The sequence below is a fragment of the Lissotriton vulgaris genome, chromosome 4_1, assembly GCF_964263255.1.
Source record: "Lissotriton vulgaris chromosome 4_1, aLisVul1.2, whole genome shotgun sequence".
In the NCBI taxonomy this organism is placed as follows: Eukaryota; Metazoa; Chordata; class Amphibia; order Caudata; family Salamandridae; genus Lissotriton; species Lissotriton vulgaris.
Genome location: NC_141691.1, coordinates 1,765,082,454 through 1,765,099,510, shown reverse-complemented (window position 1 = coordinate 1,765,099,510; position 17,057 = coordinate 1,765,082,454). Strand labels below are relative to the sequence as shown.

The window sequence follows — 17,057 nt, the reverse complement described above, 5'->3', positions numbered from 1 at the left end:
ATGCTGGTTGTTTTTCCCTTCATGATCCTTTCTACTTGGTCTTCTCTCTCTTTTTTTAATTATGTATTTATTTTTTTACAAGTAGTATGTTGCTATGCTGTTATTATTTGCATTTCTGACCAGGAGATCCAAATTAGTATGGCTTATTCTCAAAAACTGGTGCTTTTCTATGAAGTCAGGATTCATACCTGTTGCTAGGTGAAAGTATAATATGGTATGGCAGGGGTGCCTTACCATGTAATACTAGCACAATATACAAAGATGGACCCTAGGTACTCTCTTGTGCACCTTCACTCGGGCCTGGTAGAGTGGCAAAGAGCAGACAGACAGCTTAGAGGAACATGTGTTAAGCATTTCGCATCACCAACATGGACGATAAGCAATTGACCGGACTCGAGAAATCCTAAACTAATTTATAAAAATACTTTTTATATATTTTTAGACACCAAAACAGTTTATTCATACCGGATAACCGGAGTTACGTTTTCAAGCCTTAATTCAGCACTGGGCAGTGTAAAACATCAACATTGTGGTCAATGAGAAAAACACATAGGTTACTTTGAGAGTAATTTCAATGGAACCCACTCAGAGTTAATGTCTTGGGGGTCCCATATACCAGTTCACAACTGCTAGCACAAATGTACCTATCTCAGGGCGGCGGGGTTGCAGAGATGCACTTTAGCTGTCAAACAGAGCTGTCAATCAGACTTGCGGTTTTTTAAATGGCTACCTTATCAAAAAGTTACATGTGGGGCGAGTTGGGTGAAACCCTTTGGATCTTAAGCAAGGAGCTGGCCTTGGACCTGGAGCCTCTAGGCAGATTGGAACTACCTGTCGTGGAGGACTTGAGTGCAGAGGTTCTTCTGACTATCCAGGGTGATGATCATGATCCTTGGTAACTGGTGCTGCAGGCGTGCCAAGAGGGCAAAAACAAATGCATGATCTTTATGATGGAGCCACAGGAGTGATTGGTCGTTTGTGCAGGTAGATCCTTTCTATTGAAGGGTGGACTAAAGCATGTTGTAGCTGGGCTGACCACCATCAAGCCTTGGTACCCGCAAGTACTACAGTTACGGATATCTTCAAGAGGACCAGTGGAACGTTGGTAGAAAGCAGAGCCTTGCTGAGGGTTGGAACTGCAGTTCCCAGAAGCCACCCACCGAGTGACTTTTGAGCAGTCACACCGGACGGTACGGTGGACAGTACTTCAAGGTCATGGATTTAGCGTTTTTTGCCTGCCAAGATCAGGGGACGAGTTCTCCTAGCCCAAGGGAGTTCTTGTAAAGTCTGAAGTTGGCAGAGGGGGTTCACCTTTCTTTTGGAACCGGGCTTTTGCCTTGGTTGAGTCAAAATCTTGTGGGGCAGGGTGGCTTCCTCAGGTGCAGAGCTTTGCTTTGTGTTGTCCTGCCTGGTTATGGAAACTGGTCTCTTCTTGGTATCACATAGAATCTGATTTTCTGGTGTCTGTGTGCCCCTTAAATTCTGGATTTTGGCGATGTTATTGTGTGTGAGGACTGGTAACCCTTGGGCACTTAGCTCTGCGGCTAATCCATCCTGTTAGTACCTACATCTGATGGGTGTATGTCACTAAACTAGTCAGAATCTGCTTTTTAGACTAAATTCAAGATGGCCAAAACCATCCTCTGCTGTACACTTAAGCCGTAAAACACCCTTGAGGAAGTGTATGCCTCCTGAATAGCTGATTTCCGTAGTAGTTCAGGTAAACATACAATTTTGGCAGTAGTAAAGATGGCAAGGTTATTTTACAAATAAATGTAGAGTTGATTGTGACTGTTGTGAGGGTGTGCAGATATTGAATAAGGAAATATATGGGGGAATTCTCTAAAATCAAGAAGTCTGTGTGCAGAAAATGTGTAAGCAAGGAGGAGATCAAGAAATGGTAAACAGGCCTAAAACACATGGTTTGAAGGCCGAATGGAGGGTTCAGCTTTATTTAAGGTATTGGCATTAAGTCTGACCAATGACGAAAGGAATGGAGAACATGTCAATACGGTGTAACCATTAAGTAAAGGATGGTTGAAAGGTACTTTTTGTTGTAAAAAGTCTTAAACACTAGTGAAAAGGTAGCGATGTGGAGGAGCAAGCAAACCAGGGACTAATTTGGAGTGATTTAATACGTAGAGAAGAAAATAGGACCAGAAGAATCTTAGAAAATAAGAAATTATATTTACCCTTCGACCCTTTAGTTAGAACAACAATCGAATAGAGAACCTTTAATTGTCTTAATGTATGTTGGAAGATAATTTTACATTGTGTTTGTTTTGTATTTGCTAGCATCCAGCATAGGTTAATGATAATTACCTGCAGCACATTTGAGCTATTGTCAAAGGTAATGATTTCAGGTTGAAGTGATATTTGCCGAATATAAAATTCCTTTATTTAAAATAATTCCAATGCAATGTAAAAAACTGATTTTGGATGAGATGATTTGTTATGAAAGGTTAGGTTTACCCCAACACGTCTCAATTTAATATGTTTAATGATTACTTTTTAACAGGGCCACTGGAATTATGCGTCAGTGGAGGACCAAACTGTGTGTCAGGTTTGACTTAATTATGCAGCAATTCAAGGCAAACTAAGCAGCAAGGAAAGACAAAGCAGAATATTGTGATCTAAGACCAATTATACAACTCATTCTGTAGGGTTATGTAGCTATTTTTACATTTTAACACAATTGAAAAAGAGATCCCATTGCTATTAAAGACATATAGGTTTCTTAAATCAACTTTCGGCAGATCTATTCAAATTGGTATATGCCACCAATTAATAATTGTCTTGTGGAGGTCCTGAAACTCCATTTTATGAACACTGCCTACTGCCCATTCTTTTTTCCACAGCCAAATTGTGTAAAACCTACTATGCAGAAAACAAGTATACATGCATTTCATATTTTATTTGCTTCCCAATTTTGTTCTAAAACATGTCTTTAGTTTCCGTTATACCATGTTGCCATAACGTAGGCCCCCTGGTAGAACAGTCTAGTATGTTTGATTAATAATACACTTATCTCACTAGGGGACATTTAAGCATTCAATGCATTAGATAGTCAGAAAGAAGGGTCGCATAATTGCTCTGAAGTATCCGTGGCCTCTTAAAGTAACTTGCTTTGAGAGGTGGTACTGAAAAATGTGTGTGAATTCGTACACTGAGCAGTTTATCGCCAAAGAAGGAATCTTTCTGCCCACAGTTTGTTATATTTAAGTTTTTTTTTGTTTTTTTCATGTTGCTGACCAAAACTCTTCTAAAGTCGATTGTTTATATTATCTGGGCAAAAATGGTTAACTGATTCCATTTTGTGTCTGTTAATCTGCTAATTATGCAGGAAACTGTTCACCACGAGATATGCGCGGCCAGCCAATATTTATTTGGAAACAGTCCATGTTGTCTGGTTTTCCTACTGACCTTACTTAAAGACCGTAAACCTATTTTCTGGAAACAGTTTGCTTTGCAAGCATTTACCCTACATATGCATCCAGGCAGATATAGATGCATACATTAGGTCAGATGAGGAACCCCTAAAGACCATCTTGTCTTTTCATTAGCACACTTGCTTTGCATTTAACAAGCATGGTATCCAACCTGTTTTTTTTTTTATGGCTGCTCGTCGTACGCCACGCTAAATACATTCGCTTTATCAATATACTTGAAAACAGAAAATAAATGCCTAGAGTTGATTTAAAATACAAGATTAAGAGCTATGAAGGGCCACTGTGCTTAGTTTACAATTGAGACATGTACCGATTAATACTTTAATAGTTGCTTGGTTACTTTCCAGTATTGCATATTTTAGTATATTGTACACACATACACTGGCAGCTTATTGCTTCAAAGATAACGGGTTAGAATACAGCATAAGGGGTAATTATATATTTTGTCTGAAAGGGAGAGTTCCGTTATTGGTGTAGCTCATGAAAATGTTTTCGTGAGATTTTTTAGAAAGACCGCAAGTTATGGGAGTCCAATCTCCTTGCGCTAGGCTTTTGATTCATTGATTTCGATATTTTTCTTGCCCTTTCCGTGTTCTGTTAAATAGATGGAACTTCTTAGTGCCACCTTCCTTTCTGCTCTGTGATGTTTGTTTAGGTAGATGGGGTAGTCTGAGATGGATAGCTTTCTGAGAATTGCAGGTGTCAATGAAAGACTTTGGAAGATACTTTGTACTACTTTGAAGCATTGGCTACTGTACTGAATGAAGCTGCATTTTGTGCTATGATTGTAGTGTGAAGGAATTGTGGAACGCAACTGAAAACTCGTATGTTTGCTTCGTTAAAGGACGTTTATTCATTCTGGTTTTATTTTTAACATAAATATCATATTCAAAAGAATTATTTTTAAACCAAAGTAATCGACAAAGTTAAGCTGTAAAAATTCGGTCTGGTAAAGTACTTCTGCTTAGTGAGCCATTGTGAACAAAAGGCTCTAGTATTTGTTTCATTCATATGATTATAGTAATCCAGTTTTTGTTTTATTAGTTAGATTCGTCTAGCTTTAACCTTTTCAAAAGTTTCTCTATTATATTGACGTTAAATCATTGTGGTTATTATATCTTTTAACTGCAATTTTTTAAATATGTAGGCGTGCTACAGACGACGTGATAAACTTCTATAATTTAATTGAATCACTTAATAATCCTCTTCGAGTATTTTATAAACATAACTTTATCTCAGCTGCTAGTAATTCTTCTTTTCGCAATGGGGCTGAGGCTTGGAAAGATAGTGTGATTATTTCATTTTTTTATTGTCTTAATGAGTCCACATAAGATATCCTTCCGATAATAAAGTAAGACAGTAAAATGCATTTAGTGTGGGCACAAAAGTTTTGTACCTGGGTACACATTTTATTTGATCTGAAACGTGTCTATTGCTTAACTGAGTTGAGTATTAAGCGTTGTTTTTCTTTTATTTTTATCAATCTTCTCAAGGTAAAATGTTTGATATGTTTAACTTCACCTCTCTAATAAAAACTCTTGACTTATTTAAAGCAAACTAGTTGTGAAAGCAGTTTCTACTAATAATTGGCAAAGCAATGGCAGTTTTTGCAGTGTATAAAGTTTAAAATCAGCTGTTAAACTGCGTAACAGACCAAGAATAATTAAATACCAATTTCTCTCTAAAACTGCTAGAAATGGGCACATCTCGAACGAATTTTATTAAAAGTAATTTGCCCACCTACTAATGCTCATTTCTAGTTCTTAAAATGCATTGGCACATAGACTTGAAACAGTTGGCTCTTAAATGTTGAGTGAGCGTTTTTTGTATACAGAGCAATGTGCTAAATATGCAAGTAGATTTAATTGCTGCTGGTTGCTTCGTTAAGGGTCTTTACTAGAGAGTGGCTTACTTTTATCCCACTGGTGTGACCCAATTGCATACCAGTTCTCCTTCTTCCCTTAGAGAGAGATTCTGAGCTCTTGCGTGAACGAGAGTCTGTTCTACGCTTACGTGAGCGAAGGTGGCTTGACGGTGCATCATTCGATAATGAAAGGGGTTCTACAAGCAAAGAAGGTGAGCCAAACTTGGATAAGAAGACCATTCCCATCCAGAGCCCGGTGTCCTTGGGAGAAGAACTACAGTGGTGGCCTGAAAAGGTATGTACTCATGCAGTTAATGATGATGCACCACAGAAATGTAAACCTTTTCCCTTCAAGGACATATTAATTATTAGCAACATGTTACCCACTTTATTCTCTTATGTCAATATGATCTTATTATTTTACACAAAAAAACAAGCAGTGGTTTGCTGTTAAGGCCATTTACAGTGTGTATAATTTATGGACCATTTGTTTTCATACTTTTAATTACACTATATTCAAAAATTGGCTAACGGTACAGTGAGTTATTGTGAAGGCATTTCCTGCTAGTTAAACAACTAGTATTAATAATTGAGAAAGGCAGCTCTCACATAATCAGCATGGATTTCACATAAAGCAGGCTTAAACTAATAAACTGATTGATAAGTTAACCGGTTTGTTAGTTGTATTGTTGCATTAGAGCATTTATATAGTGCGTGCTACCCCTATGTGGGGCACTGAAGCGCTTATGACATGGGTAGCTAGCTGGCCATGTAGGGTGTGTAGTTGGAACATGTTTTTGTTTTGCGATCCTATGTTGACATTTTTCAATGTCAGTGAATACCACCAAGATGTGATTATTGTGTTATGGAATACTGCTAGGTGATTGATAAAGTGAGAGAGACGTGCAGTTTTATGGTTTCCAATGTAATGGCCGCTTTGAACACCTCTGCAAGTCCCTTTATGGTGATTCTTATGATTATAGTCTCCTTAGCTGGTTACTGTTCTGGGTTGTCCAATCTGAAGTTGTGTGTCGTTGTCCTGACCTGGTACGGCTGGAGGAGGAGACATGTGGAGAGATTTGCCGGTATAGGCATTTTTACTATCCTAGGAGTGTCCTTATCTGATGTAAAGAAGCGAATAAAGTGTATAGATATTTGGGAACTGCATTTGTGGAGTAGATTAAGGTTCTCAGAGTTGTCTAGCAGTGTGTGACTGATGTCTTCAGTTAATCCATGCCTCTTAATATGATGTCTGTACAGTACTGGTGATGGAAAACCCTCGTAGCAGGTATGTCTTGTGTGTATATATGCGGTATAAATTATAATTGGCTGCAGACTGTTATGATGGCCGTAGTATTATTGTGCGCCTTAAGTGTTCTACACGAAATTACACAACTATATAATGTACACTACTGTTGGCCTGGTTTTGCTGATCTATTGCTTCCAATAGGGATTATTTATTTTTTATTAAAAACATAAGTTCAGACCTGGTGTTTCCAGCAGGAATATTTAATAATTCACCTGTTTCATACTTCTCACATCCAGCTTCTGGCCAGAAAAGTAGAAATTAGGAGTTTTCCCCATGTTGGTGATGACCAGGGCTTCCTCCGTCACCTAATCTACAGCGTCCCAGGCATTCACTTCATTTTTGGGTTGTTTTTGTCTTTTATTTGGGTGAGGATTCAGACATTGATAAAAACAGAATGGTGAACATAGTCTGGGTGAGGTCATATAATAATGGTTACATAAAGTTTGACAATTTCTAGGTTTAAAGCAGTCTTATTTTTAGGCTGTTGAAACCATGTCATTAATTCTGCATCAAGTGTCACTAGAGCTCTCTGTACATAGATGCTCTGTGTGTGCAGCCAGTTTTCGCTGCTAGACCATCTTGAAGAGAACTTTCATCTGTCCCTTTTAAGAGCCAATATGGAAACTCGAATTTTCGTGGATGCCAAGGACCACCTCAAAGTTGCACATGTGATGGATTCACCACATTGGAACTAATCCAACTCTAGTTCCTGAGCCCATCGGGGACGATGCAGCAGATCTTTGGAAAGCACATGATCTCATCACAAATTCAGGGTGACACCTGGGATGCTCTTCATTTGCATTGTGGGATATGGTGGCTGACATTTGCCAGTGGTCCCAGATGATTTTCGTGCCAACCTATAACGGGTCATTCTGAATGGACAAGATGCAGCAACATGTGATTAGGTCAGGTACACTACTGACTGGGTACAGTAGTTTGTACCAGTGTTGTGCTTCGGTGCTACGCCTGAACAGCTATTTTCATATCCCCGTCCTATAGTCCCAAAGACACTGCCTGCGGCTCCAAGAAGGCAACTGGCCTTTTCCATTCTTTGTAATCCATTTTTGGCTTTACTAGTGCCTCTCGGGTGTTCACGAAAGTGCTGTTGATGGTTGCAGCTCATCTACTGAGGTTGGGAATTATCAGTCTTTCCCTACCTCGATGACTGGTAGTTGAAGGTGGACTTGCCACACACAGGCATGGACCACCTCCAAAAGACCTGTCTCTTGACATCTCTGGGACTCTCCATTAATATCTCCTTCACAGAGTCTCCCATTAAATGGTGCCATCCTGGATATGGTGTTCTACAAGTCCAAGACATTTGGGATAGTCTGATGTTTCAACCCTTGACCTGGATCTCAGAGTGTCTTAGTCTTGGCTCGGTCTTTAGGCCATCTCCATTATTGTATAGCACTTGCAAGGGCCTTTAAATGCCATGGCGGACGAACGCAGCTGGCATTGCCTAGCACATTGATTCTTAACCTGTGGTCCGGGGACCTCTGGGGGTCCGCAAAATCCTAGAAAATATATAATAGATTAAAGAAGTCCATGTAGATACCGAAGAAAAATGTGTGTTTGATTAATGCTTGCTCCCTTAATTTTGTGCATTGTTTTGTTGTTCAAATCATCGAAATTGCTTAGTTTGGTGTTCCCGGATTCCAATAATGACCCAATCCTAGATTCCAATAATAATTGTGGTGGTTCACAAAAGTCAAAAGGTTAAGAACCATTCCCCTAGTGGACCACAAATGGTTGCTACACTCAGAGCTGTTACAGGTTGTTTTTTAACAAAAGGGGAAACCCTTGCTCGATCTTTTCAACACTGCCGAGAGCATTGGACTCCTGAATGCCCTCCTGCCTCTACCTCTCCTGCTCAAAGGTATGAAAAAAATCAGGAACGACTGAGCCCAAGTCATCCTAGTGGGTCTGGATTGGGCCAGCAGAGTATTATACCCAGAACTTCTGGCCATGAGAATTTGTCTTCAGATTTGTCTGCTTCTTTGACGGGATCTCCGGTCTCAACAGTAGAACAAGGTCCTGCATACGAGCCTGAACAACTTACACCACCTCTTTTGGAGACTGAGTATCAAAAGTTGACTGCCTTCGATCTCCCTCCTGAAGCAGTGAATGTGATTTTGGCAGCCAGGCCTCACTCTACTATGACATCTATGCAGGACTCTTGTTTGGGGTTTGGTGTTCTTCCTGGCACATCCAACCGTTACAGGCCCAGTTATCTGTTACAGGCCCAGTTATCTGACTTTCCTCTCTTCTGGTCTCTAGCCTCACAAGACCTTACTGTGGCAACAGTTTAAAGGTTATTTGGTGCCCCTATCAAACTTTCTGCCTTTTCAGAGTAGCCTTCCTTGTTTAAATCACCTGCTGTGATGTTTTTTTAAAGGGCTGGCCCATATGTTTCAGCGAAAAATCCTATGTGATGTCCTTGTGGGACCTCAATGTGGTTCTCACCTTCTTGATGTGCACCCCATTTGGGCCGATGCACAGCTGTCCTCCTAGCTTGCTCAGATTCAAAATGGTGTTTCTCATTGCAATCACATCAGGTCGTTGCATGAACAAGCTGCAAGTCCTTCTGTCCAGCAAGCATACACCACCTTCTTTTCTGAGAAGTTGGTGCCAAGGACTTGTTCCACCCAAAAGTTGTTACACCTTTACACGTCGGACAGAACAACAAGTTACTTACCTTCGGTAATGCTCATTCTTGGTGATACTATATCTAACTGTATATTCCTCCCTCACCCTCCATCCTCTCCATTCTATGGAGTGGACTCCTCTGGTCCATACTAAAAAGATTCCAATTAGAGATCTGCACACTGGCATAATCCAATTACTAGAGCTCCCTGTCTGACAGTACAGACAGCTATCCGAAAGAAACTTATGTTGACATGTGGAGGTGTTGGTTATATGGTCGTCTTCCAGGGTGTAACAGACCCTACGCAAAGCTGCACTACACCACTTTCCAGCGGGCTAGTATATTGCTGTGAAATCCCTGTATCCAGTCTGGCGCCTGAAGGTATTCACAAGGTGAATCTGCTGTTTAGATTGAGTATCCACCAGAAGGAGCGTTACCAATGTGAAGTAATTTATGTGTTTGGGCTGAGCAACTATGTACTCAGAACTGGCCTGGACACTATTCACTGAATCAGCAAAGCTATTGTCACCAGTGTCATGCTGAGATAGCACAACATAGATGTTTTAAATTGAGTGTTCTGGAGTCATGTATGTGTCCCTTATTGACTTGCCCTTCAGCTGTAGGCTCTTTGGAGAAAATACTGTTTTGGCTTAGCATTTCATGTATAGTTGCACCACTGCATGGCCTTTGATGCTGTTGATGCTGACTAAACAGTTTCCCCACCAATATACAAAATTCAGAGGATATTTCAGGAACCTAGCTTACGGGCAACACCTCCAATTCTTCCTCTCCTGCTTCATTAGCTGCCAAGCTGCTTTATGCTTTCTCATGCTGCCTTTTGTTTGCACCGGTATTTTGGACCGGTATATCTTTAATATTATACTTCTAAGTGTATACTGTACATTATTATAAGCTACACCCATCCCACTTTTTATTCTTGTACTGCACTGATCGCTACCTCACATATTTATATACATTTTTTTGTAAGCTGCGCCCATCTCTTTCTATTCCTGTAAGCTGCACCCATTTCACTTTTTATTCCTGGATTACACCAACAGCTACCTCTTATATTTTGGTTATGCGGGTTGATCACTAGTGCCACTTTTGTACTTTGTAACCTACTGTATGTATTTGCTCTACTGCGCACTCTTATACTTTGGTTATGCTGGTTGATCACTAGTGCCACTGTTGTACTTTGTAACTTACTGTATGTATTTGTTTTTCTGCACACTCGTATATTTGGGTTATGCTGGTTGATCACTAGTGCCACTTTTGTACTTTGTAATTTACTGTATGTATTTGTTTTTCTGCACAAGTGTACCACTATAGTGCATTCTCCCATACCCACCTAAACCACCATCCCAACATGGCAATCACACATATAAAATCAACTACCCACCGACACTCACCAAAAAAGCCGCTAAACGCTTTAAACACAACTTCCTTAGGTCACACCCTGAAACCCCCTTTGCTGACACCTACTTCTCACCGGTCAATGGATCACTGAACACCGATATCATCTTCCACACCACAGGCAGAGCTCAATGGAGAAAAGTGTTCCTCACCTTACTCACCGTCTCCTCCACCAGGAAATCCGCTCACAGCCTAACTCTCTCCATCACACCATCCCAACTCTTTCCAGGCAGAGCCACCATCACTATTTACAATAACAGGATTGTCCTATCTCAATCCACAGACAGGAACCTGGAACTACTAGACAACCTGTTCCCCACTTTCAAAGATCACCTCTCCAATTCGCGGACCAACACTCATTTCTCCTCCAGCCCCACCAACCATGACCTCACAGCTCCCACCACCCACAACCCTTCTAACCTATCTCAGCGCCAGTTAGCCACTAGATACTCCTCAATCAAGGACACACCTACCACCCGTGACCTCTCATCTCCCACCCACAACCCCTCTATCCCAGTTCAGCACCAGGCAGCTGCCACACACGCCTCAAACACAGACAGATCGCTCCCCCTCATACACCACTCACACCCCCACTCCTTCTACCAACCCTCGGACCTCCACACATACCATCAACACTCCTCTCACACCTACAGCTGTCATTAACACTCCTCTCACCCCTGACAGCACAGCTCCCACCCACAACACACCTAACCTAGTTCAGCACCAGAACGACACACACATCGACAAATCGCTCCCTTTATCCCCCCCCATTCTCAGTCCCCATTACCCTCTAACTAACTACGCAGAACACACCTCCTCTCTTAATTTAATTCCCCCTCCCCACAACAGGACCATCTCCAATCCCATTTCCCCTCCTACTCTCAGCCCCCATTACCTTTCCTGCACCCCCACCACTACTATGTCTCCCAGCCTACACCTTGATCCCCCCGCCTACCATTAATGCCCTCACTCATACCACCAACCTCCTCCCTAGCTCATCCACACCCCTCCCGCCCAAAACCTCTCTCCTCCCTAACACCATCCCGTACACTAACACAACGCAGCCCTGCACAAACACCAGCCCACTCTCCCACCTGCACGCGAGTTTCCTGGTCAGTCATTCACCTCTGACTGCCACCCCCACCTCCACCACCTACCCCACGATGGACAACATCATGGCCATCCTCATTCAGATCAAAGAAGACATACACATCATCAAAGAACTACTCTCCACACACCCCATACACCCCTCACCCACCTCCACCTCCCCTTCCAACTTGTCCCCTACCCCTCCGACTGACTCCCTCACTCAACACGCCCCACACCGGGCGTCAATCCCTGCTCATATTCGCAGCAACCGCCCTCGTCGCCCCTGCAACCCCTCACACAACTACACCTCCCAGCCCAACTTGTCCCCCACCCTACCGATTAACTCTCTCACTCAACTCTCCCCACACTGGACCTCAATCCCAGCTCGCAATCGCAACAACCGCCCTCGTCGCACCCACAACCCTACTTCTGACCTCGACACACTCACCCTTCTCCGCTCCTATGACCCAGCCCCCCAAAATCACACAACCACCACACACCTCACCATTCCCACGATACACTCCAATCCCCTTAGACCCCCCACACTAAACAGCAGATTCTCCATCCCCAATAACCTTAGAAAAGTCCCTCTCTCTATAGAACCCTCTACCACCCTCAACACACCCCGTCTCAAATGCACTCTCCTCAACTGCAGATCGGCCTCGAAACATTCCGCCGCCATTGCTGATCTCCTCTTATCGCTGGACCTTGACCTAATCATCCTGACTGAAACCTGGCTAACTGAATCTTCGTCACCCATAATGGACATTCTGGTTCCTCCCAACTACCACATTATCAGGCTCGACAGATCAGGCAAAATAGGTGGTGGAATCGCATGCATCTACAGGAACAACTTCTCTGTTCGGAAAGCCAATTCCACCTCCATACCATCCCCAACATCCTGGGAATACATCTGCCTCGACATAATTAGTGAGGGCAAACAGATATGCTCTCTTCACAGCATTTACCACCCACCCAGGGACAACCTCACCTTTTCTCAACAAATCATGGATATGATCCCAACCAATTCCGGACGGCAGCTCTCCCAAATATACCTTGGTGACTTCAACCTCCACTGGAACGATAGCAATGACACGGTGGTAAATAGTCTTAAAAATTTCCTCGATGCCCTTAACCTCACCCAAATATGCAACAGCCCGACCCACGAGAAAGGCTCTATCCTCGACCTGATCATCTCCAAAGAGGACTCTGTCCAACTAGAGTCCATCCAACCCTGTGACTGGTCAGATCATCATATTGTCACATTCTTCATCAATGAAAAAGTTAAAGTTAACCCGGCTCAATTCCCCAAGCCCAAAGTCAGGAAAAGAGACAGGAAAAAACTCATCCCAGGCTCTCTACCCCCTAACAGTTGCAATCTCCTACTCCCACCGACAGGCGCTACGGACGTTCAAACCCTGACTGACCACTATCTCAACGCTATGACCTCAATAATGAATGAGGCTGCACCTATGCAGCTAAAAAGAGTCTCTACTAAAATCTCCAATCCATGGTACGACGAGAGTCTCAATGAGGATAGACGAGACATTCGAATGGCAGAGCGCACATGGAGATCAGCGCCCTCTGCATTGCACCTAAAAGCTCTGAAGAAAAAGAAACGCCTACTTCAGGAAAATAAAACGCTCAAAATCAGATTTCTTCAGCCTCCAGCTCGACCAAGCAAAAAAACGCCAAGAAAACTGTTTGAGCTAATCAGATCACAATCCAAGGATCAACCCAAACCACTCAGCACTGTGCGTGAAGCACCCTCCTGTGAAGACTTCGCTGCTTTCTTTATCCAAAAAACTGACAACATAAAGAGCGATCTCCTCATTGACGCAAGCCTCTACTCCAAACCCCAGTGCATAGCACCCATTGAACCAAAAAACAATGCTACATGGTCAACATTTGGCACATACTCGGAAGAAGAAATTGGCAAACTGCTCAGCACTCTGAAACCATCCAATCACCTCACGGACCCCCTTCCTGCTACCTCAGTAAAAGACTTTACCCCTTTGCTTCTCCCTCTCTGGACTAAAATTATCAACAGCTCTCTCCAACAAGGAAGCATACCTGACTCCCTCAAAGGTGGACAAGTCATACCTTTACTAAAGAAACCTACAGCCGACCCCTCTGATCTCAACAATTACCGTCCCATTACCAATATTCCCACTCTCGACAAACTGCTGGAAAAATGCGCACAACTACAATTCACTAAACACATTGAACAATTTGATCTCCTCAACCCTCACCAGTCAGGCTTCCGAGCAGGAAAAAGTACAGAAACTGCTATGACTCACATAATTGACGACGCACTTCAAATGCTAGACCAAAACGACACCTGCCTCCTCATCCTTCTTGATCTCTCTTCAGCATTCGACACCGTTAAACATGAGAATTTACTAGAACTACTAAACACAAGAATGGGATTATCTGGAACTGTTCTCAAGTGGTTCACTTCCTTTCTTCACAACAGGTCGCAGAAATTCAAGAGCAACAACCTGATGTCCTCGCCAATACCTGTAACGCTAGGCGTCCCCCAAGGATCCTCTCTATCCCCAACTCTGTTCAACCTAGTCATGGAACCTCTTACCACCTTGCTACAAGCATCCAATGTACACTTTCACATGTACGCCGATGACACCCAACTTTATCTCGAATTACAATCCCCCAAAGACATCTTGCTCCTGAACTCAACGATCAGATGCACCCAATCCTGGCTTGCCGATAATCATCTCAAACTCAATGCCCTGAAAACAGAGTTCCTTCTGATCTCACCTCCAGCGAAGATCTCCACCACTCAAATTTGGCTTAAACACCTAACAGCACTCAATGTCCAACCCACCATCGTGGACTCAGCAAAATCTTTAGGCATAACACTCGACACCAATCTCAACATGCAGCAACATATCAGCAAGGCAACAAAGGGAGCGAACTTCCAAATCAATACTCTGAGGAAACTTAATCCCTTCCTCCCAGCCAAAGACTTCCAAACCGCAGTACAAGCACTAGTCATCCCTCGAATAGAATACGGCAGCATCGCCCTCTGCGGACTCCCCCTAACTACAACCGCACCCCTAAGAGCTTCTCTAAACGCTGCAGCGAGACTCATCACTGGGTCAAAAAAGCACTCCCATATTACCCCTGACTTGAAATCCCTAAACTGGCTGCCTTTTGAAGCCAGAATACATCTGAAAATCGCCTGCATGACACACAAGGCGGTACACCTAAACTCACCCGGCTACCTCGCTCAGAAGCTGACAATCTCTGGCGGAGCTAGAAACACTAGAGGCACAAACAATCTTCTGCTGAAACCTCGAAGATTCCGGAAGGAAAAAACATATAAGCGCTCCTTCTCAGGAATGGCGCCTAGGATCTGGAACTCACTCCCTCCCGAAACCAGGCTTATCTCTTCCACTACACTCTTTAAAAATGAAGTAAAAGCTATCCTCATGGCTAAATACACTTGAACTAATATCTCGAACTCTGTTAATACTCTGCACCGATCTGTACTGCATGTTTGACCCCTTTGCTTATTTGTATTAGTTGTCTTATTACTCACATGATTGGCTTTGCAGCCACCGATTTGTACTGTTAGATCTATTGATTTATCTGTCTGACTATGCTCTCTCATGTACCCCTTCTATGTAAAGCGCTCTGATATCTGCAAAGATCTTGTCCACGCTATATAAAACTTTCAAAATAAAATAAATAAATAGTTTGACTCTCAGGCTCGTGCCTTGCTATTTGGAGGCAGAATACAGTATGTCCTCCCCAGTTATGTATCAAAACATATCAGACCGGTTGGTCTTACAGATTGTTCAAAGGGACTATGTCCTGACCTTCGTTTCCTTCCCATCCCACCGTCTTCCAACACCGGAGTGTCTTTCAGAAGAGCACTCTGTAATTCTGATGAAGCAAGCTAGCCTTCTACTGTCCAAGGGTGCAATCAAATGGGTGTTGGACTATAGGAAGGGAGGAAGATACTACTACTCTGTTAAATTCCTTTGGGAGCCCTCTGTCATATGATGGACCTCTGACTGCTCAGTGTCTTTCTGAGGAAAGACTGGTTAAAAATGCTCGCACTGGCTCAGATTCTATGTGCCCTGGAGACTGAATGGAGTCCTTGGGCTAGCAGTACACGTAGTCTATTATCGTATACCTATCATGCAGTCCCACAGGGGCTGCCTACAATTCAAGCTGTTCCAGGAACACTTCCAATTTACTGTGCTCCTGTTAGGCCTTACTTTGGCTGCTCTAATGTCATGCAAGTGAAGGGTTTGCAGGCTTCGAAAAATCTATTCATTTTTTTTATTTACTAGACCTGCAGGTTTAGTGACTTAAATAATCTACTTGACCTAATTATAATGCTCTTGACCCATAAACTGCTTTTAATTTGTGGGATCCTAGGCAAGGGTTTTGTTAATCACTGAAACTGCATTTTCTTCTTTATCACATGAGAATACCTTTAAATACGCGGGTTCAGCCAGTCTGCTGTACAGAAAACTCTTCTTTGATTTAATAGACTAAACATTAGCTCCATATACAATGCAAATCTAGCCACATATGAGATACACTAGACTGCTGACTTGCATCTTAGTTCATTAAATGCATTGTCATCAAGGCTTGGCCAGGTGTGTCTCACATATTTAAAAACGATCACTTTTAATAAATACACAACTAAAGCATAAATCAGAGGCCCACTGTTATTTGCAAGATGTTACATTGAAATGGCCACAGAATGTCACTGACGTGGTTTTAAAACTATATAGTGTACAATGTTTGAAATAAAGTTTCTGCAAATGTCATTTGCACATCACCAAGTAAAGTGTTCTGATTTGTTTTCCTCCAATTTAAATCTTTGTTTGCATCACACTTCTGAATTACAAAAAAAGTTCTTTCATAATTCCTGATCTACTATTCATTTGCAAGCCGTTCAAATGTTTTAGAGAAAAACGGACATTTTACTGCATTTTGTTTTACAATCCTTGTCAGATAGCTCACTTGACAAAAAGCATTAACTTTAATAAGAGAAAGAAAAGTAAAAACAATTTTCCAGGAACACATGAACAACAATTGGTAAAAAGACAAACTGACATTTGACCTCTGTCCTTGAGCAGTTGGCAAATGTGGCAACATTAATCAAGATTTAAAGGCGTCTTAATTGCTCATTCACTTTTTAAATGAACAGAACACAATTGTTTCTTCCAGCTTAAGTTTACTCGCCAGCAGAGTTAAGTAAATGCGAAAAATAGCTCGACCTGCTAAAATTTCACTTGCAATTAC

The 17,057-nt window shown here is 42.3% G+C and overlaps 1 protein-coding gene across 18 annotated transcripts in view; it reads left to right on the top strand.

Moving 5' to 3' along the window:
* Positions 1-17,057, top strand: part of UBR5 (ubiquitin protein ligase E3 component n-recognin 5) — a 2,064,863-nt gene that overhangs the window by 287,533 nt on the left and 1,760,273 nt on the right. For 9 of the 18 annotated variants that reach the window (XM_086966085.1, XM_086966077.1, XM_086966080.1 and 6 more), the window contains one exon: positions 5,415-5,608. In XM_086966085.1, coding sequence (XP_086822211.1) covers positions 5,415-5,608 — 194 coding nt within the window. Of the gene's footprint in view, positions 1-5,396; positions 5,609-17,057 lie in introns of all 18 variants that reach the window. The other 9 variants (XM_086966073.1, XM_086966083.1, XM_086966084.1 and 6 more) reach the window with 1 other exon arrangement.